Raw genomic sequence first — 21745 nt, 5'->3', positions numbered from 1 at the left:
AAGGATTGAAAGACTCTGCTATGCCTGTATTATTTCATACAGATGTTGTATATGCATCAGTTATTCATATAGCACAGTTACTTACCGTAACAGGTGTTATCCAGGGACAGCAGGCAGATATTCTTAACACATGGGGTGACGTCACCGACGGAGCCCTCGGTACGGACCTTTTAACTAGAAGTTTCTAGTTGGCCGCACCGCGCGTGCGCGAGTGCCTTCCCGCCCGACGGAGGAGTGCGTGGTCCCCAGTTAGGATAAGCCAGCTAAGAAGCCAACCCGGGGAGGTGGGAGGGACTTAAGAATATCTGCCTGCTGTCCCTGGATAACACCTGTTACGGTAAGTAACTGTGCTTTATCCCAGGACAAGCAGGCAGCATATTCTTAACACATGGGTGACCTCCAAGCTAACAAAGAGGGAGGAGGGATGGTTGGCCATTAGGAAAATAAATTTTGTAACACAGATTGGCCGAAGTGTCCATCCCGTCTGGAGAATGCATCCAGACAGTAGTGAGTAGTGAACGTGTGAACTGAGGACCAAGTGGCCGCCTTGCAGATTTCCTCGATGGGCGTGGAACGGAGGAAAGCCACAGAAGCAGCCATAGCTCGGACTCTGTGGGCCGTGACAGATCCTTCCAGTGAGAGACCGGCCCGAGCATAACAGAAGGCAATACAGGCAGCAAGCCAATTTGAAAGTGTCCGTTTGGAGACAGGACGGCCCAAACGGTTGGGATCGAAAGACAAAAAGAGCTGGGGGGATGTTCGGTGAGCTCTGGTACGATCAAGGTAGTAAGCAAGGGCACGCTTACAATCCAGCGTGTGCAACGCCTGTTCTCCAGGATGCGAGTGAGGCTTAGGAAAGAAGACGGGAAGCACAATGGACTGGTTGAGGTGAAAAGCTGAGACCACCTTGGGAAGGAATTTAGGGTGGGTACGCAGAACAACCTTGTCATGGTGAAAAACAGTGAACGGTGGGTCGGCAACCAGTGCATGCAGTTCGCTAACCCTCCTGGCAGAGGTGATGGCAATTAGGAAAAGCACCTTCCAGGTAAGAAGCCTGAATGAAGTTGTGGCAAGAGGCTCAAACGGAGGTTTCATAAGGGCAGAGAGAACCACATTCAGGTCCCAGACGACGGGAGGAGGCTTGAGAGGCGGTTTGATGTTGAAGAGCCCTCTCATAAATCTTGAAACCAGCGGATGAGCCGTGAGGGGTTTTCCGAGAATAGGCTCGTGAAACGCAGTGATGGCACTGAGGTGGACTCTGATGGAAGTGGTTTTGAGGCCAGCGTTGGACAGCGAGAGCAAATAGTCCAAGACAGTTTCCACCGCCAAAGAGGTGGGTTCTTGATGATGCCGGAGACACCACGAGGAGAATCTGGTCCACTTCTGATGGTAACATTGAAGAGTGGCCGGTTTCCTGGAGGCGTCCAAAATGAGGCGGACCGGTTGAGATAGATTCTCCGGAGAGGTCAGCCCGAGAGAAACCAAGCTGTCAGGTGGAGGGAAGACAGGTTGGGATGTAGTAGAGACTGATTCTGCTGTGTAAGTAGAGTAGGAAACACAGGAAGAGGAATGGGCTCCCTGGAGCTGAGTTGAAGCAGAAGGGAGAACCAGTGTTGACGAGGCCACCGAGGGGCGATGAGGATCATGGTGGCATTGTCCTTGCGGAGTTTGGACAAGGTCCGCAACATCAAAGGAAGTGGAGGGAAGGCATAGAGGAACCGATCCCTCCAGTCGAGCAGGAATGCATCCGGGGCCAGACGGTGAGGAGAGAAGAGTCTGGAACAGAATTGGGGCAGCTGATGGTTGTGAGGTGCTGCAAAGAGGTCCACCTGCGGAGTGCCCCATCGAGCAAAGATGGAGAGTAGAGTCGGAGGGTCCAACGTCCACTCGTGAGGTTGAAGGATGCGGCTGAGATTGTCGGCCAGAGAGTTCTGTTCGCCCTGGATGTAGACCGCCCTGAGAAAGAGATTGCGGTCCGTGGCCCAGGTCCAGATGCGCAGAGCCTCCAGACAAAGGGGGCGAGATCCGGTGCCGCCTTGCTTGTTTATGTAGTACATGGCGACTTGATTGTCTGTGCATAGGAGGAGGACTTGAGGACAGAGAAGATGCTGGAAAGCCTTGAGGGCGTAGAAAATGGCTCTGAGTTCCAGGAAATTGATGTGATGACGACGCTCCTGTGGGGTCCAAAGTCCCTGGGTGCGTAGATCTCCCAGGTGAGCTCCCCACGCGTAGGGGGACGCATCTGTGGTGATGATCATAGAGTGGGGGGGCAGATGGAAAAGTAGACCCCTGGAAAGATTTGAGGAGTTCAACCACCATTGGAGAGATTGCTGAAGAGATGATGTCACAGAGATGGGATGAGAAAGAAGATCCGTAGTCTGTGACCACTGGTTGGCGAGCGTCCACTGAGGTGTACGAAGGTGGAGACGAGCCAGAGGGAGGACATGCACTGTCGAGGCCATGTGACCCAGGAGGACCATCATCTGTCGAGCAGGAATGGAGGGATGCAAGAGTACCTGACGGCAGAGATGGAGCAGGGTCTGCTTGCGATCGGAGGGGAGAAAAGCCCTCATTAGCGTGGTGTCCAGAACTGCTCCAATGAATTGAAGTCGCTGGGTGGGAAGCAGATGCGACTTGGGGTAGTTGATCTCGAACCCCAGGAGGTGGAGGAGAGAGATGGTGTGATGAGTAGCCTGTAGCACAAGTGGAGACGTAGGTGCTTTCACCAACCAATCGTCCAAATAGGGGAACACCTGGAGGTTGTGAGACCTGAGGAAGGCCGCTACCACTATGAGGCACTTGGTGAAGACCCTGGGTGAGGAGGCGAGGCCGAACGGTAGCACCTTGTACTGATAGTGGTGGTGCAGTACCTGGAATCGCAGGTAGCGGCGAGAATGTGGATTGATGGAGATGTGAGTGTAGGCCTCTTTGAGGTCCAGGGAACATAGCCAGTCGTGTTGAGAAAGAAGAGGATAGAGTGTGGCAAGGGAGAGCATTCTGAACTTCTCCTTGACCAGACACTTGTTGAGGTCCCTTAGATCGAGAATGGGACGGAGGTCTCCCGTCTTTTTGGGTACCAGGAAGTAGCGGGAGTAGAATCCCTGCCCCCTTTGATCTGGAGGTACTTCTTCGATGGCATTGAGAAGGAGGAGGGATTGAACCTCCCTCAGGAGGAGGGGGGTTTGAGATGAGTTTGAAGCAGACTCTACGGGAAGGTTGTCCGGAGGCAGAGTCTGGAAGTTGAGAGAGTAGCCGTGGCGGATGATGTTGAGGACCCACTGGTCCGACGTGATGACTTCCCAACGGCTTGAGAAAATGGTGAGACGACCCCCGATAGGCTGTGGAAGAGGTAGCGAGGGTGGATGACTGGCTATGCCCTGGAGAGAAGAGTCAAAAGGGCTGAGATTGTTTAGCAGGCTGAGGAGGCTTGGAGGGTTGGGTGGCCTGAGACCGAGCCTGGGCATGGTGCTGCTGTTGACGGGGTCGCCGAGATTGTTGGGGAGGCGGATTGAGTGGCCTGGCTGAGAACCTCCGCTGGTAGGATGATTGAGGCCGATAGGGTCGAGCAGGTGGAGCCTTCTTTTTCGGCTTGATTAGGGTGTCCCACCTAGTCTCATGGGCGGAGAGTTTCTGGGTGGTGGAATCCAGTGACTCTCCAAAAAGCTCATCCCCGAGACAGGGGGCGTTGGCCAGGCGGTCCTGGTGGTTGATGTCCAGGTCGGAGACTCTGAGCCAGGCCAAGCGACGCATGGCTACAGCCATGGCAGAGGCCCGAGAGGTGAGCTCGAAGGAGTCGTAGATCGAGCGGACCATATACTTGCGCATTTGGAGAAGGCCAGATATGTGCTGCTGGAATAGCGGGACCTTGCGCTCAGGAAGGTACTTCTGGAGGGCAGACAGCTGTTGGACCAAGTGTTTGAGATAAAAGGAAAAATGGAAGGAATAGTTGTTTGCCCTGTTGGCAAGCATGGCATTTTGGTAAAGCCTCTTGCCAAACTTGTCCATGGTCTTACCTTCTCTGCCAGGAGGGGTAGAGGCATAGACACTGGAGCCCTGAGTCTTTTTTAAGGTGGATTCCACCAGAAGGGACTCATGGGGCAATTGAGATTTGTCGAATCCTGGAATAGGGATGACACGGTAAAGGTTGTCCAGTTTACGGGGAGCTCCCGGTACCGTGAGGGGATTTTCCAAATTTTTGTAGAATGTCTCCCGTAAGATGTCATGTACGGGAAGTTTGAGGAACTCTTTAGGAGGTTGCTCAAAGTCTAAGGCTTCTAAAAAGGCTTGGGACTTTTTGGAGTCAGATTCAAGGGGAAGTGACAGAGCAGCAGACATTTCCCTCAGAAATTTAGAAAAAGAGGACTGCTCAGGTTTAGAGGAGGCATCAGGCGCCGATGGTTCCTCATCAGATGAGGAGGGATCCTCCTCGGTACCGAGAGGAGTCTCCTCCCATAAATCCGGATCCCTGACCTCTGGTGCGTGTCGGGACACCGGGGTGGAGGGTGCGGTGTGGTGAGTTTTGGACAAAGATTTACCAGAGCGCACCGAAACGGCACCAGGGGAGGACGATCGGCGTCGTTCTCGGTCCCGAGAAGAGTGCCGTACCGCCTGGTGCCGAGCAGGATCCACTGTGGTTCGAGAATGAACCACAGGATCATCAGGAAGTTGTTGTTGTGCCGAAAGGATCGGCATCGAGGTGTTTACCGGTACCGAAGGAGTGGACACCGGGGGCTCGGTGCGGGGCTCGGGTCGGTCTGGTACCGGAAGGAGCGGTGCCAGGATAGAGGGTAGCAGTTGTTCAAGCTGTTTCTTCAACTGCTCCTGAAGCTGAGTTTGTAGGATGGCCGAGATACGGTCATCCAGGGGTGGCATCGGAACCGCTTTCTTTTTCTTCGGTTCCTTGGATGCCGCTCCACGCCCCGGCGATGAGGAGGCCGATGACGAGGCACTCACCGTTATCGGGGCGGAGCGTTTACGGGACCGGTGCGATGCCGGTATGGACGGTGTCGTCACCGTAGCTGGAGGGCGCTCGAGGGAAGAGGAAGGCTTCTTAGCCGGCTTACCTGGCGCCAGTGGCGCCGATGCGGGATCGGTCGGTGTCGAGCTGGACGGTGCCGATTTCTGCGGTACCGCCGCTGAGGGTGATGAATCCATCGCCGACTCGGAGCCGAAGAGCAGGGTTTGCTGGATTCTTCGGTTTTTAAGAGTACGTCTTTGTAAAGTGGCACAGCGGGTGCAGGAATCTGCCCGATGCTCCGGACCCAGGCACTGCAAACACCAATTGTGTGGGTCAGAAACGGAGATCGGGCGTGCACACCGCTGGCACTTCTTAAAACCGACCTGCGGGGGCATGAAGGGGAAGATAGCCTCCGCAAAATCGAAGTCCGAGGCCTGTATAATGGCAACAGGCCCCGCCGGGGCAAAAACGAAAGAAACAATAAAAATCAAAGTTTTTTTTTTTTTTTTTTTTTGCAATTGAAAGAAAAAGGAAACCCGAAGGTAGAGGAAGAAAAAAATATAACAAAAGCGCGAGCGGGAAGGCAAAAAGTGATTTCAACGGCCGTTGAAAAAATACACGCGTCTTCTTCGCTCCGCGGAAACGAAGAAACTGGGGACCACGCACTCCTCCGTCGGGCGGGAAGGCACTCGCGCACGCGCGGTGCGGCCAACTAGAAACTTCTAGTTAAAAGGTCCGTACCGAGGGCTCCGTCGGTGACGTCACCCCATGTGTTAAGAATATGCTGCCTGCTTGTCCTGGGATAAACCGTATATACTTTAATATAAACCGGGATTTTTGGCCCGGGGTCCCGGTTTATATTCTAGTCAACACCCCCCTACCAGAATTTTGCAGGCCGCAGTCAGGTTCTGCCTTCCTCCCTGCCCTATCCTAATACCTCTGCTGAACCCTGGTGGAGATGCAGTGAGCAGGAGCAAGCTTTCCAAACTCCTGCCTTGCTGCTAACCGGCTGCTGCAGATTGAGTTTCTTCGGCTGAACAACACAAGCAGGAGCGCGATTTGGCACTGCTGCTCGGCACTGAGCAGCTTCCTTACTGGCTCCCGCAAATTCTTGCAAGAATTCGTGGGAACCAGTAAGGAAGCCGCTCAGTGCCGAGCAGCAGTGTTAAATAGTGCTCCTGCTCGTGCCACTCAGCTGAAGAAACTGGATCTGCGCAGCCAGTTAGTAGCGGGGCAGGAGTTCGGAAAACTTGCTCCTGCCCACTGCACCAGGGATCGGCAGAGGTATGAGGGTAGGGAGGGTGCAAAGTCTGACAGGGGAGTAGTGCTGCCCGATTCTAATCAGTTCACCGATTCACTTCAGTTGAATCGATTTGAATCGATTCAAAACAAAAAAAAAATCAGCTTCCCGATTCAGCTGACCCTCCCCCCTAAAGAAGGAGCGGCAGCGCTGCTCTTGCTGGCTGGCCGCTGCTGCACCTGCTTTAGAGGGCGAGGGGGGAGCATCAGCCGGTTAGTGCTGCTGTCCGGTTCCCTCCCTAGCATCTGGCTTTCCCCCTTTGGCATCTCACTTCCCCCCTGGACTCCCCGCACCGTTTACCTTATAGAATCATCCTGCAGCAAGATCACGATGCCAGTGATCTTTGCACTGCTTCGGAGCTGTTTCCTGTGCCACGGTCCCGCCCCTCCTCTGATGTCAGAGGAGGGGCAGAGGAAACAGCTCCGAAGCAGTGCAAAGATCGCTGACATCGCGATCTTGCTGCAGGCTGCTTCTATAAGGTAAACGGTGCAGGGAGGCCAGGGGGAACACGCAGGCCTTCCCGGGAGGGGGGGAGGGGGAGCAGTCGGCTTCCTGTAGTCACGCCATCAGAACCAGGAAGTGTTTGTCGGCTGAGCACTGAGAGCAAGAAGCACCATGGTACTGGAACCCTGACTATCGATGCAAGATGCCACTTGTCAACTTGCACAAGACATTGCAGAAAAAAATCCATGAACGCAACCGATGTCAGCGATGAGGGGAAAATCCAGCTAAGGTGAATATGGTAATAAGAAACTTCTTACAGAATCTCAAAGAAAAGATCGAACATCTAAAAGATTCATTGTTGAGAGCTGTATCAACACACCAGATAACACAGCTTGAGGGAGATCGTAGGCAAAATTTAGTGGATGAGCTTCTGACCAGAGAGAGGCAGCTTCAGGCATCTTATAAAAGTCCTTCAGGTTTGGGGGTGGGACGGGCAGGCCTTCAGGGGTGAGATGCAGGCCTTTAAGGGGGGAGACAGGCCTTCAGGGGGAACAGGCAGGCAGGCCTTCGGGGGTGGGATGCAGGCGTTCGGGGGGGGGGGACAAGCCTTCAAGGGAGGTAGACAGGCCTTCAATGGGGGACAGGCAGGCCTCAGGGGAAGGACAGACCTTCAAGGGGGGGACAGGTCTTCAAGGGGGGGGATAGGCCTTCATGGGGGGAACAGACCTTCAAGGGGGAAGACAGGCAGGCCTTCAGGGGGGATGCAGGCTTTCAAGGGGGGGGGACAGGCCTTCAGGGGTGGGATGCTGACCTTTAAGGGGGGGACAGGCCTTCAGGGGAGGGAGGCCCTAGTGTAGAAGTACACAGAGGGAGGGAGGGAAGGGGGGTTCAAAGAGACGTGCATATGCCGGACTTTGGGGAGGAAGAAATAATGGGTCTGAAAATAGAGGAGAGGGAGAGAGATGATGGACCATGGGATTTAGAGAGGGAAGGAACAGAAAGGGAGAGAAGTTGGACACAAGGGATGGTATGGAGGGGGGGGATAGAGATACTGGATAGGAGGGTAGTTGGGAAAAGAAAGGGAGAGATAGTGGACCCTGGGGTGGTGGGGAAGGAGGGAGAGATGCTGGATGAAAGAGTAGTTAAGAAAAAGTGGATCTGTGGAGGGAGACGAAAAAAAGGAAAGATGCCAGACCTCCTGGGGAGGGAAGGGAAACGGAAGGGGAGGACAGAGATGACAGATGGATGGGGAGGACGGAGAAAGAAGGAGACTCTGGCAAGCAAGTTATCAGAAGACAACCAGAGCCTGGGACCAACAAGATTTGAATAATGATCAGACAACAAAAGGTAGAAAAACTAAATTTTATTTTCTGTTTTGTGATTACAATATGTCAGATTTGAAAAGTGTATCCTGCCAGAACTGGTGTTAGATCGCAAACGTGAGCTAGGATTTAACAGAAAGAGGAAAAGTCTTTTTTGTTTATTTTGTTTACACCACAGCGCCAGTGTGGTTAGGAGAAGGCAAAGGGGGTGAAGAGGCTATAAAATAAACCCACCAGGATGTATGGAAAGAAAACATCCAATTTGGCAGGAAAATCGAATCAAATCGAATAAAAAAACCAATTCAATAGGCTGAATCGAATCAAACTTTTTTTTCCTGAATTGGGCAGCACTACAGGGGAGGAAGGGAAGGATGGGTGCCGGGTGCAGAGCCTGACAGTGGAGGGAGGGAAGGGTGCTGGGTGCAGTGCCTGACAGGGGAGGGAGGGAGGGAAGGAAGGGTCCTGGGTGCAGTACCCGACAGGGGAGGGAAGGAAGTGTGCTGGGTGCAGTACCTGACAGGGGAGGGAAGGAAGGATGCTGGGTGCAGTGCCCGACCGGGGAGGGAAGGAGGGAAAGGGGCTGGGTGCAGAGCCTGACAGGGCAGGGCACTCGAATATTAAGCTGCCCGATTTATATTAGAGTCAATCATTTTTCCTCCTTTTGGGGGGGTCTCGACTTATATTCGGATCAACTTATATTTGAGTATATACGGTAGTTTTAATAAATTGATAGTCCCTTAAGTTGGTTGACTGTGTCCCTTTCCCACTCCTTTTTTGGTTAACTGTTTTTCAGAAACATTTATTTTTGAAGGTATAATACAGTTTAACTTTAATTACAGATTTTGTTATAATTGTGAACCTGTAACTCCTTGTTATATTTTTTAACCAGACATCTTTTTTGTAATCTGTGCAGAACTTGTATAGATAGCTGTGGAATACAAACGTGAAGTAACATAAAAAGTAATGGCATACAACTATGACCTATGGTAGCTATCATAGCTTACCTATATTTCTCCTCTATTAGCAACATCTGCACAGCTGTTCCATGGTCTCCTTCACACATCTTCACAAATCATTACTGTCTTAACCAATCTCTCAGAACTGATAGCACCTTTGGTTATTCCATCTTTCAGAGAGCAACTCCATCTCTGCTTCACACAGATGAGACCTTACACAATTTCTTTTCTTGTAAAGTGATTTTTGTGAACTTTCAGAATATTTTTCTTCTGACATTTGTGCTTAAAAATAAATTTAAATTTACTCCTGCTAAACAAATTTATTTTTTTTTAATGCAGTTTTTACTTCAGCCTCCCATAGCAATTTCTGGGTGGCAAGGGGAAAGACATTCCTAAGCAATTTTAAAATCCCAACAACTTAACTTGGACTTGCTTCATAACAATAAAAGAATATCTAAAAAGAAACAAAAATTTGTACCAAACTTTACTGGACCCCAGGCATAAAACACCTATTTCTCCCCTAACTAATGTACATGTACAAAAAGCTTTTGGAATAGTTTCAGTTCTCATACCTCTGCTGCTTTTTTCTGTTGTCGAACCGTGTCCAGCGTTGCCAAGGTTTTATGGAGTTCCTGAATATTTCCTTCTTTAGTCACTTGCTGAGCTTTTGCTGTTAGTTTCTCAATTTCTACATTGAACTCATGAACTTTTTCAGCCTAAGAAAACAAACATAAAAGTAGTAATCTAACACAACTTTAATAAAACTCTTCAGGCTTTATATAGCTCAATATTAATATTCTGTAGATCAGTGTCTCTCAAACTTTTTTAACTCTGGCACACTAAACAGCAAATGTTTCTCATGGCACATTATAACTGAAATTATAAAATTGCGAAACCAACAAATAATTAGATCTGAGAGTTATTTATTTAACGTTCTTTAAGCTATGTATGGGTAATTGTAACAACGGAGAAACTAAAGTAGATAGAATTTCTAATCAATGCAATGGATGTACAGTGGTACCTTGGTTTACGAGCATAATTCGTTCCAGAAGCAGGCTCGTAATCCAAAGTACTCGTATATCAAAGCAAAGTGCCCCATAGAAAATAGTGGCAACGTAGACGATTCATTCCAGAACCCAAAAGGTAACCCAGGGGTCTCTGTACCTGTCGGATGCCGGGTGCTGCAGCGCTGTCTACTCCATCCGTCATCCGCTGAAGAACTCCACAGTGCCGTTTTGGGGGGATGCTTCTAATGTCTGGAGAACCCCGCAGTGCCACTTCGGAGGGATGCCTCTTCCGTCCGCCGGCCAGCCTTTCACGTCGGATGCCTTCCACATGTTGGAGAGCCTCTCTCTGAGCCTATGCAGCTGAATGCCGTCCCACCTGCACGATGATTGACGTTCGTGATCATATGCAACGTGCAGGTGGGACGGCACTCGGCTGCATAGGCTCAGATTGAAGCTCTCCAACATGCGGAAGGCACCTGACGTGGAAGGCTGGCCGGTGGACGGAAGAAGAATCCCCTGAAGCGGCGCTTCCTACAGCTGAAAGTGCTCGTTTATGGGGGCAGTGCTTGGTTTGCGAAACAAAAGTTTGCTGAGTGTTTTGCTCGTCTTGCAAAACACTTGCAAACCACGTTACTCGCAAACCGAGGTTCCACTGTACTTGTTTTTTTAGTTCAAATTAACTCAAAACGCAGCTCGATAGTTGACAAGCAAACACACATTTCATTATCCACCATCTGCAGTCCGTTCTTTTTTTTTTTTTTTTTTTATTTCTGTCAGAGCTGAAAATCCAAGTTCGCAAAGATAAGAAGATCCAAACAGTAACAAAGCCTTGATTGCTTTGTTGCTCGTGTTAGGATAACTAAAAATAAGTTAGGATAACTGCATCATAAATAAAAATAAAACTAATTTTACTTGCCGTTAATTTTCAAAGACCAATTACATCAAAGAATGATGCTTGTCTTGGTGGCTGTATCCTTACGCCCACAGATGCTCATAAAACCAACAGACTTTTGTGTATGCAATATAGATGTCATCTATTCTAGTGTATATTTATGAAGGGAATTTTTAAAATAAAGTAAAATTCTGGAATCTCTCATGCACATGGGGAATCTCGTCGGGGCACATGGTTTGAGAGACACTACTGTAGATAATGTATCTAGGTCTCACTTCCAAGTATATCTGACCTTTGACGGAGCTGACAAAAAATTGCTTACTGCCAAGCTCTCTGCATACATATACTTCCTTAAGTTCTCTCCCTCTTGCTTTCTCGATTTCCTTTGCCCTCTCCTCATTCTCGTCAGCCATTTCCTTGAATGCTTATTTTTTTTAAGTATTCACTAGAGTTGCCCGATTCAGGAAAAAAAAATTTCAATTCGATTCGATTCAGCCCATTGAATCAATTTTCCGATTCGATTCGATTTTCCTGCCCAATTGGGTGTTTTTTTAAAAAAAACATCCTGGTGGGTTTATTTTATAACTTCTTCACCCTTTTATAGTCTCTTCACCCCCTTTGCCTTCTCCTAACCCAGGGATAGGGAACTCCAGTCCTCGAGAGTCGTATTCCAGTCGGGTTTTCAGGATTTCCCCAATGAATATGCATTGAAGCAGTGCATGCAAATAGATCTCATGCATATTCATTGGGGAAATCCTGAAAACCCGCTGGAATACAGCTCTTGAGGACCGGAGTTCCCTACCCCTATCCTAACCACACCGACGCTGTGGTGTAAACAAACAAAAAAGACTTTTCCTCTCTCTGTTAAATCCTAGCTCACGTTTGAGGTCTATCACCAGCTCTGGCAGGATACACGTTTCAAATCTGACATATTGTAATCACAAATCAGAAAATACAATTATTTTTTCTACCTTTTGTTGTCTGGTCAATATTCAAATCTTGTTGGTCCCAGGCTCTTGTTGGTCCCAGGCTCTGGTTGTCTTGCTTTCAAGGATCTCCTTCTTTCTTCTTTCTCCGTGCTAACCATCCATCTGCCATTTCTGTCCTCCACTTCCATTTCACTTCCCTCCCCTGGAAGTCTGGCATCTTTCCTTTATTTCATCTCCATCCATAGATCCACCTTTTCTCAACTACCCTTTCATCCAGAATCTCTCCCTCCTTCCCCATCACCACAGGGTCCACCATCTCTCCCTTTCTTTTCCCAACTACCCTCCTATCCCTCCTCCACACCATCCCTTGTGTCCAACTTCTCTTCCTTTCTGTTCCTTCCCTCCCTAAATCCCATTGTCCACCATCTCTCTCCCTCTCCTCTGTTTTTAGACCCATTATTTCTTCCCCCCCCCCCAAAGTCTGGCATATGCACGTCTTTTTCAACCCCCCTTCCCTCCCTCCGTGTACTTCTACACTAGGGCCCTCCCTGAAGGCCTTCACCCCCCCCGAAGGCCTGCCTATCCCCCCTGAAGGCCTGTCCCCCCCTTCAAGGCCTACACCCCCCCTGCCCAGGTTACCCCATCCGCATTTACCCATTTTCTTATTTACCATATTTTCACTCATATACCGCGCACCCGTGTATAGCGCGCGGGAAACTAATTTATGTAAATAAATTTTTAAATACCGCACACACCCGTATACCGCGCATGCCGCCCCGACTCTCCCGTCGCCGCCCGACTCTCCTTTCGCCCGCCCCGACTCTCCTCTGGCCACCCCGACTCTCCTTTCGCCCGCCCCGACTCTCCTCTCCCCCTTGAAGTCCTGTCCCCACCCTGAACGCCTGATGCCCCCCCCCCGACGTCCGATTCACCCCCCCGCAGGACCACTCGCACCCCCACCCCGAAGGACCACTCGCACGCACTCGCACCCCCACCCCGAAGGACCGCTCGCGTCCCCACAGCCTCCCGACCCCCCCCCATCATGTAGAAGCTCCTACCGTTGTCCTGCTGCTTCCTCTTGGCAGTCCCGGCCCTTCTGTGAGCCCTGCGTCTGCGCTGCTTCCTCTTCCGGCGGTCCTGCCCTTTCTCTGACGTCAGAGAAAAGGCGGGACTGCCAGAAGAGGAAGCAGCGCAGACGCAGGGCTCACAGAAGGGCCGGGACCGCCAAGAGGAAGCAACAGGATAACGGTAGAAGCTTCTACATGATGGTTGGGGGGTCGGGAGGCTGTGGGGGTGCGAGCGGTCCTTCGGGGTGGGGGTGCGGGTGCGTGCGAGCGGTCCTTCGGGGTGGGGGTGTGAGTGGTCCTGCGGGGGGGGGGTGAATCGGACGTCGGGGGGGGAACTATGTAAAAAAAAAAGTTGTAAAACGCGTTCACGCGTATAACGCAAGGTTATGCACGGTTTGTAAAATCGTGTATAACGCACGCGTTATATGCGTGAAAATATGGTACGTCTTTTCCCCTTCTTGCTTCTCTTCTTCTACTCTTCACTGTTCTCTTTCTTTCCCTTTCTCCCACCAGACATTTTTCTCTGCTCACTACATCCCTCTCTGCAAATACTCTTTATCCTCTTTCCAACCCTATATTTCTCTTCCTGTTTCCTTTCTCATTTCCATCCTTTGTTCAGTATTTTTTCACTCCTTCATAGCCTAGTCCTATTGGCTCTTCACTCCTTGCCTCCTTCCCCTCAGCTCTCCTCTCATGGCAAGAGTTGCAGGATCCTTCCTTCCTCACCCCGAAGCCTGCCTGCCTGCGCTTGCGCTTGCGCTCTGACCGTTTTGAAGCCGCTCGGATCATCGTTTCCCTGAAATCGTGGAACTGAGTTTTAAAGCACGACTCGCGCCGCTGATAAGAAGTTACGAGAGGATGGGCAGAGGCTTGACGGGTTGCTCTTGCCATTTTCTTCACCAGATGAGACAAATGTAGATTGCATAGTTTGAGCTGTCCTCAGCTGCCTATGGAAAACTTAGCAGGGAGTGTTTGGTTCTGGCACCAAACCGACCTGCCACCGATTCTGCCTCCCGCCACTTACCCCCTGCTCGCCACCTCCATTTAACCCTCCCCCCGCTACTCCAAAAGGGCCAGGCAGCGTGCAGCGATTGCACCCACCGGTCCATAAGCCTTCCCCCGATATCAATTCTGATGGAGAAGGCTTATGGGCCGGCGACGTGCAATTGCTAAATACGCCTGGCTCTTTTGGAGCAGCAGCAGCAAGCGAAATTAAATTGAGCCAGCAGGTGGGCCGCAAGCAGATGGGCCACGGTGCAGGCAAGCACCAACAGCAGGAGCATTGTCTATCGAGGCAGTTAGTAGAACCACCACTGCCGCCTGCAGTCATCGTACCAGCGGAAGGCTAGGGGGGAAGCCGGACACCAGCACTTTCCGACTGACCATCCCCCCTCACCCTGTAAAGCAGAAGTGGCAGCGACCGGCCAGCTAGAGGCAGCGCTGCTGCTCCTGCTTTAGGGGGAAAGGGGGGAGGGTCAGCGAATCGGGAGGACAATTTTTTTTGTTTTGAATCTATTCGAATCGATTCGAATCGTGAATCAGGCAGCAATAGTATTCACCTCTCTACTTGTCACTACTCCCTGTCTGTGACATTAGTATAACAGACAGATGGGGCAAACTGAAAAAATCAAAAGGTAACTTACCTGTAGTTCTTCTCCAAGGACAGCAGGCATATATTCTCACATGTGGATGACATCCATGGAACCCAGTATGGATACTGACAAGTGCACTGTCACTTTAAATCTTTAGGCAGTGTCTATTCATCATCTTGCAGGATCATCAGTTCAGTAAAAAAGCTAAGATGACAACTAGGGGAGGTGGGCGGTACCGTTAAGTACCTTTGTTTTCTCCAAGGACAGGCAGGCATACTTTTCTCACATGTGGGACTCCCAAGCTGCCAGGATCATGTCTCTGGAATAGGTTAAACGTTGAATATACAGGAGCCTGACAAAACCCTGTAAGGTTGGTGAGAGAGAACGTTGGCTTTAAGTATAGCTGTTGCAGAACTGCTTGCCCAACTGTCTCTTCTGGAGTTGTGCTCTAAACAATAGTGAGAAGTAAATATATAGACTTAGGACCAAGTAACTGTTTTACAGATTTCTTCAATAGAAGCAGAGCAAAAACAAGTTACTGAGGCAACCATAGCCCATACACTGTGGGTTATCACACGGCCTTGAAGTGTTAACCCAACCTGAGTATAAAGGAAATACAGTCCACTAATCCAGTGGAGATGGTTCATTTGGTGGATCCCTAATATGGCTTAGTTTGGTCCAAGCTGTATGTCAAAGCACATTTGATTTTTAAGGTGTGAAAGGTTGCTTCTCCAGGATGAAAGCTTGACTTTGGAATGGTTGAGGTGGAATTCTGAAAGTACTTTAGGGAGGAATTTTGGATGTGTTTGAAGGACTACCTTATCGTGGTAGAACTTTGTATAGCAAATATCCGATACAAGAGCTTGAAGTTTACTCACCCGGCATGCAGACAGGAGGGCTATGAGGAAAACAACTTTCCTAGTGAGTAGTTTGCAAAAGCAAGATGTAAGTAGCTCAAATGGAGATTAAGATCCCAAGTGACAGAAGGAGGCTTGATAGGTGATTTTGTGTGGCATAGGCCCTTCTTGAAATGGGCTACTAAGGAATGTACAGAAAGAGGCTTCTTGTCCACGTGGGAGTAAAATGCATTGATAGCACTAAGATGAACTCTAACCAATTGGTTTTTAGACCAGAATTAGAAGTAGAGAAGGCAGTTGAGGAGAGATGGAAGTGGACATGAGCAGAGTCCAGAGAATGCAATACGCACCAGAAAGAAAATTGTATCCACTTAAAGCTATAACAGCACTGAGTAAAAGGTTTCCTAGACGCTTCAAAGACATCAGATACTATAGCCAAGGAGAATGCATTTATTGAGGGATATGGGTAATCAGGGTCTCCATCTGGGAGCACCTGGCTTGGCCTCCGCATGTGCGGGTCGCCGGAATAGATGGACCTAAAGTCTGATCCGGTGAAGGCGTTTCTAGTACAGTATTGGGGTTCAAGAAGGGATTGGGCAACTTTCTGAAGAAAAGGGGATAGAAGAGTACGGATAGAGGACTACTACACAGGTCCTGGACCTGATGGGCCTCCGCGTGTGCGGACTGCTGGGCATGATGGACCTCTGGTCTGACCCAGCGGAGGCACTGCTTATGTGCTTATCTGTTCAGTGAAAGAAATCACACTGTTACTGCTAACGAGCAGAGGTTGGGATAAAGTAAGGACCCTTAGTTCTGAGTTAGCAATGTTGGAAATGGTTGCAGTTTCTGTGGTTTCCTGGTCGAGAGCTCTAGAAGAAGTGCAATGAGGATCATGGTGCCCCAAATTTGGTGAAGTTTAAGTAAAGTTTTCCCTATGAGACTGATTGAAGGAAATACATAGAGGAACTTGTCCCCCCAATGAACTACGAGATGTCCAATGCCATGTGATTGAGGGCAAAGAGTCAGGAATAGAATTTTGTTGATCTGAGAGGAAGCGAAGAGCTCTATGTCCGGCATTCTCAACCAAGAGAAAATCAGATGCAAAACTGTTGCGCTGAGAGACTATTTGTGAGGTTGGAGAAATCAGTTCAATATGTTGTCAACACATTCTGCTTTCCCGTTAAATAAACAGTCCTGAGAAGTATCCCATGAACAGTGGCCCAATTCCAAATATCAACTGCCTCCAGACAAATAGAACATGGCAACCTGGCTGATCATATGGACAAGTATTACCTGTTGAAGGAAGCAGTCCTGGAATATTTTGAGAGCATTCTCTATCGCTTATAGCTATAGGAGACTGATATGAAGGATCTGTTCATGGTGAGATCACATGCCCCAGCCCAGCATTAAAGCATCTATAGTTAGAAATATTTAGTGGGATGTGCACTGGAAAGGGAGACCCCAGGTAAGACTGTGGGCTACCATCCACCATTGGAGAGAGTGCCGAGAACTAGGGTAAGTTGTTCTGGAGCAGATAGGGATCCTGTGGCTTGGGACATTGGGTCAATAAGGTTCTTTGTGGAATCCTGAAGTGAAGAAGTGCAAATGGGGGTCATGTGAACTGTAGATGCCATGTTGACTGAGAAGGCATAACATCTGGCATGTGGAAATGCACTTGAGAGTGGAGACTGTTTGTCACAGGTAAATGAGATTGTTGACCCTCTGCTCAGGTAGAAAAGCACAACCCTAAATTGTGTTCAAAAGTGTTATCAATGATCTGCTACCTCTTAATAAAACCTGCTTGATCATCCCAGACTAGTGTCCCCATAAATTGTTGTAAACTATGAGCTAAAATTTGGTAAAGAGTTTATAATCTGTACCCAAAAGCAAGAGGATCTGCATTGTCAGGTTTAGGAATCAAAATCACCCCTGCCAACCACCACAAATAGGGTAGCTCATCCCCTGCCTGAAGGCTATTAAACATCTCAGTTAAAGGCTTAACAAGGAGGCCCTGAAAGAATGTATAAAACTTAGTGAAATATCTATCGAATCCCATATCCTTACCATGGGGCAAGTTCTCAATAGCCCAAAGTGTTTCAGACTCTTCAATGGGTCGGAAAAGCCAAGATGCCTCATTTTCTGTAAGACAATGCATGGACACCGAATCCAGATAAGCTTTCACCTCTAAATCATCACGCTCCAATTGAGAACTCAGACAATTTCAGCAGATTGAAAATGTCGGACCCCTTCAGAATCAATGATGGACCTGCCTTCGCTTTAACTTATATGCCCGAAGACGACACGCCCAGTTCCCCTGCTTAAAATAATGCTTTAGGCAGATATGAATTACTTCTAATTCCAGCTCCTGCAGCTCTCCCCTCACCTTTTCCAACTGATGTGGAGTATACCTCTCCCTCCTTTACCTAGTTTATTATGTTGGCTCTCTTAGTGTTTTAGTATCTCAGTTGCTGTCATAAGGAGTCCTGCTTCTGCAAGCATTCCTTTCTCCTATAAGCCATAAGGGAAATAATTCTCCATCTCATCACTACCTTTAATCCTTCCCAAAATGTACTGGGTGAGACTTCCTCAGCGGTATTATATTGGATATAATCCTTTAAGTTAGCCTCCAGATGCTGCAAATTACAGGGATTCATGTACCCCCAAACATACCTTTAAAAAAAACCCTCCCCACAACCCTATCCTCCTCCCCTACCCAACCTCTCAATAGTATCCAAGTCCCCTAAGGCTTCAGGAAGAAGTCCCTCTTCCCCACCTTTCTACCTTGTGCATTAACAATTATGTGCATATACATAACAGAACAACCTATACTTCTCAGATTCCAGTCCCTTGTCAAATCTAAGGATCAATAATGTCCCAGTCCATCAGCCTTCCACCAATAACAAAGAAGAAATAAGATCCCAGAACTATTGTAGTCTCATCCACAAACAGTACATACTCAAAATATTCGCAAGCAACCGGGCTAAACAGAACCAGTCAGGTTAGACAATCCACTGACAACTGGCCAGACTCAGAATGATGTTGGAGCCTTAGGTCCTGATGTTCCACCGATGCTATCTCTGGGGTAAAGGAACCTATCAGTGTAGCTGCTGCAGTGGCTGATCACCCTCCATCAGGTCTCTCCAAAGTTTCATGTCACACAACCCCCTGCTTCCTGCAGTATAGTTACTTTATGAGTTTTATTATTCAGGGCAAAGGACAGTCCAAAGGAATAGTAGTGCCAACGCTATCTGATGTTATTGTCCATAAGGCATTTTGTGACTGCTTTAAATTTGCACCTCTTGTGCAGTGTAATAGCAAACATGTCAGCAAAAATCTCCACCTTGGTGCCATCCCACTAAATAGGACCCACTTTCCTCACCGCTGCCAAAATGCACTCCTTGATAAGGAACTGAAGGAAACAGGCAATCATGTCTCTAGGGCGCCCCGAAATAGGAAGGCCTATAGCCATGTGCACTCTTTCAAACTCCGTTTGTGGCAACTCCAAATCTGGATCCGCTTCTCTAAGAAACTGCACACATACGGCTCGCATTAGTTCACTAACAGGTCAGCTATCTTGGGATTCTGGTAGTCCCTGCACCGTCAAATTATTGCAGTGCACCCTGTTCTCACCATCCTCCAACTTAGCAAGGAGATTGTCCTGTTTAGATTCTAACTGATCACATCTTTTTTGCAGCTCAAGCAAGTCACCATCATGATCAATTACTTTTTCCTCAAAGTCATTCAAGCACTGATCCATATCCTCCACCATCTTATGCAGTCCATCAAAATCTTTATGCAAATTGTAGTACATAGTTTGCCTGGTAGTTTTCAGCTTATTAATCCACTCACGAAGTTCTGTGCACTACTACCATTTACTACTACTATTATTTCTATAGCGCTACCAGATGCAAGAAGCGCTGTACAGAGTTACAAAGAAGAAACAAGTCCCTGCTCAAAAGAGCTTACAATCTAAACAGACAAACAGCTAGATCAGGGGCTCAGGCTTCCCTGTCATCCTCATCTCCATATGCAGGGCCCAATTGCGCTCCAGGATCCTGAGCACTTTGGTCTTACAGCCTGGCTCTTGAGCACATGGCATTGGTCTACTCTCTTGCGCAGTAATAAGTAGTCAACTATGGCAGCCTATGCAAAGGTTTGGAGATGTTTTTCAATCTTGGTGTGTCCAGAAGGACGAGTACCCATGTTTGAGGACCTGTGCTCAATGTCGGTACCACCAATTCTCACCTTCCTGCAAAACGGGCTGGAAAAAGGGCTTGCCATCAGATCTCTGAGAGTTCAGATTGCCGGCCTTTCTTGCTTCGCTCCTAAACCTCTGGGAGGCTCTCTAGCCATTCATCCAGATGTGGTCAGGTTTCTCAAGGGCGCATTGCGTCTTTGTCTTCCTTTGCGTTATCCATGACTGAATTGGAATCTCAATCTGGCTCTCCGGGCACTTATGCGTCCACCTTATGAGCCTCTGGCCAGGTTACCTTAATGAATCTTACTGTCAAGACGGTTTTCCTGGTGGCCATCACTTCAGCCTGTAGGGTCTTCGAACTTCAGGCTTTGTCCTGCAAGGATCCTTTCATTTGAATTACAGACTCCAGTGTACTTCTGCGCACTGTTCCCTCCTGTCTCCTGAAGGTGGTCTCTAATTTCCACATCAATCAGGAGATTCAGTTGCCCACCTTTACTCCCTCAGGATCCAGCAAGCATGAATGTGTTTTGAAATCTCTAGATGTGTGCAGACTTTTGTTGAAGTACTTGGAAGTCACCAATGAGTTTCCTATGTCCAACCATTTATTCATACTGGTGTCATGTCCATAAAGGCAGGTGGCTTCAAAAGCAACCATTTCCAGGTGGATCTGTACGTCTATCTCCTCCAACTATGTTTCAGCCAGGAAAAAGCCTCCGCTTTCAGTGAAGGCTCATTCTACTAAATGTGTTTCCTCCTTGTGGACAGAGTCATCGGCAGTTTCCTTTGAGGAAATTTGTAGATCAGCAACTTGGTGCTCCTTACATACTTTTACAAAGTTTTATAGGATTGACATGGCAACCAAGCAGGATGCTGCTTTTGGTTCTTCCGTACTGGCAGCCGGCTCATTAGTCCCACCCTGACTTTAAGGGACTGATCTGTTATGTTCCACTTGTCCAGGAATAGAGTGGGATTGTACAAGAACAAAAGATTAGGTTCTTACCTTTGCTAATCTTCTTTCTTGTAAATCCACACTCTTTTCCTGGAACCCGCCCTGGGAGTTGCTGATTCGCCGATTGTCTGCCTCGTTAAGTACTGGTAAGCTGGACTTATGGTTTCTTGACCAGCCTTTCCAAGAATGCCATCCAAACATGTTGTGCACTTTGTCTTAAGGGTCCCTAGTTGTGGCATCCCCTTCTGATACTGCAGGCTGTGTCTCCTTATAGCACAGTTCTTTTCAGGTTTATACTGTTTGCTAACCTGTTTACATTGTTTATGATTGCTCTAAAATTTCATTTTATGAGCAGATTAGACTTGTTTGTTGAGGAGTTTCCCCAAACCCTCTTTTGTCTGTATCCTTTTGTCTGTATCCTCTACAGGTGTAACTGTCCCACAGGGAAATCCTGAGGTAAGAGGGGAAAGTCAGAAAATTATGTAAACGAGGCTTCCTACAAACTGTCTCACGACGTGGGATGCATAACCCACTTGTCCATAAATAGAGTGTGGATTTACAAGAAAGATTAGCAAAGGTAAGAACCTAATCATTCGATAATTTGTATGCCATTGTGCTGAGCATCAGTAGTAAAAGAAAAATCGCTCCCACCACAGTATTTTCTACCTGTGGTGTCAGAGTTTTGTGCATCTGGCCCTGCTCCATTTCCAAAAATTCCTGCTTTCTTTTGGTTCTCCACTCTCTTGCTCTAGGTTCCTACTCAACTCCAGTCCCCCTATTCTAACTCTGCTTTCCATGATTCTGCTATCCCCTCAAACCCCACCCAATTTCAATGTCTCATTTTAATTCTGATGTCATTCCCTCAATTTCAAGTCTCCCTTCATCCTCTAATCTCCCTACCTTCCCCCTCTGTCCCCAAAAATCCAATTTATGAATCACCAATCTCCCTCCCTCCCTTTCTCTCTTCCCAGTGAGCTCCAAAGGTGTTTACTTCACCTGCTTTTCTCTCCTTCAAAGTCTGAGTAAGTCTCTTTCTCACTGTTCCTTCTCTCACTCATCTGGTGTTTTAACCTGGTAAAAATTCCTTTGCATTAGGCTCATTGCCTCTTTCTTTTGGACAGCAAAATTCAAACATCTATATCTAACAAAGCCCAGGAAAAGGTGTGTATTGCAGAAGGCATCTTCACTTGGTTAATAGTGAACTGGTGCTAGGAGGGTAAGAACAGCTGAGGAAAAGAGATGCATGCAGGGCCCATGCTGGGGGGAGGGGGAATA

General features: G+C 48.4%; 1 protein-coding gene across 2 annotated transcripts in view; it reads right to left on the bottom strand.

Annotated features, from left to right (window-relative positions):
- Positions 1-21745, bottom strand: part of LOC117369344 (serine/arginine repetitive matrix protein 1-like) — a 137529-nt gene that overhangs the window by 78361 nt on the left and 37423 nt on the right. For both annotated transcript variants that reach the window (XM_033963807.1, XM_033963808.1), the window contains exon 5: positions 9552-9695. In XM_033963807.1, the coding sequence (XP_033819698.1) occupies positions 9552-9695 (144 nt within the window). The remainder of the gene's footprint in view (positions 1-9551; positions 9696-21745) is intronic.

This window comes from Geotrypetes seraphini, chromosome 11 (genome assembly GCF_902459505.1).
Source record: "Geotrypetes seraphini chromosome 11, aGeoSer1.1, whole genome shotgun sequence".
In the NCBI taxonomy this organism is placed as follows: Eukaryota; Metazoa; Chordata; class Amphibia; order Gymnophiona; family Dermophiidae; genus Geotrypetes; species Geotrypetes seraphini.
This window is presented reverse-complemented; position numbering and strand designations above follow the sequence as displayed.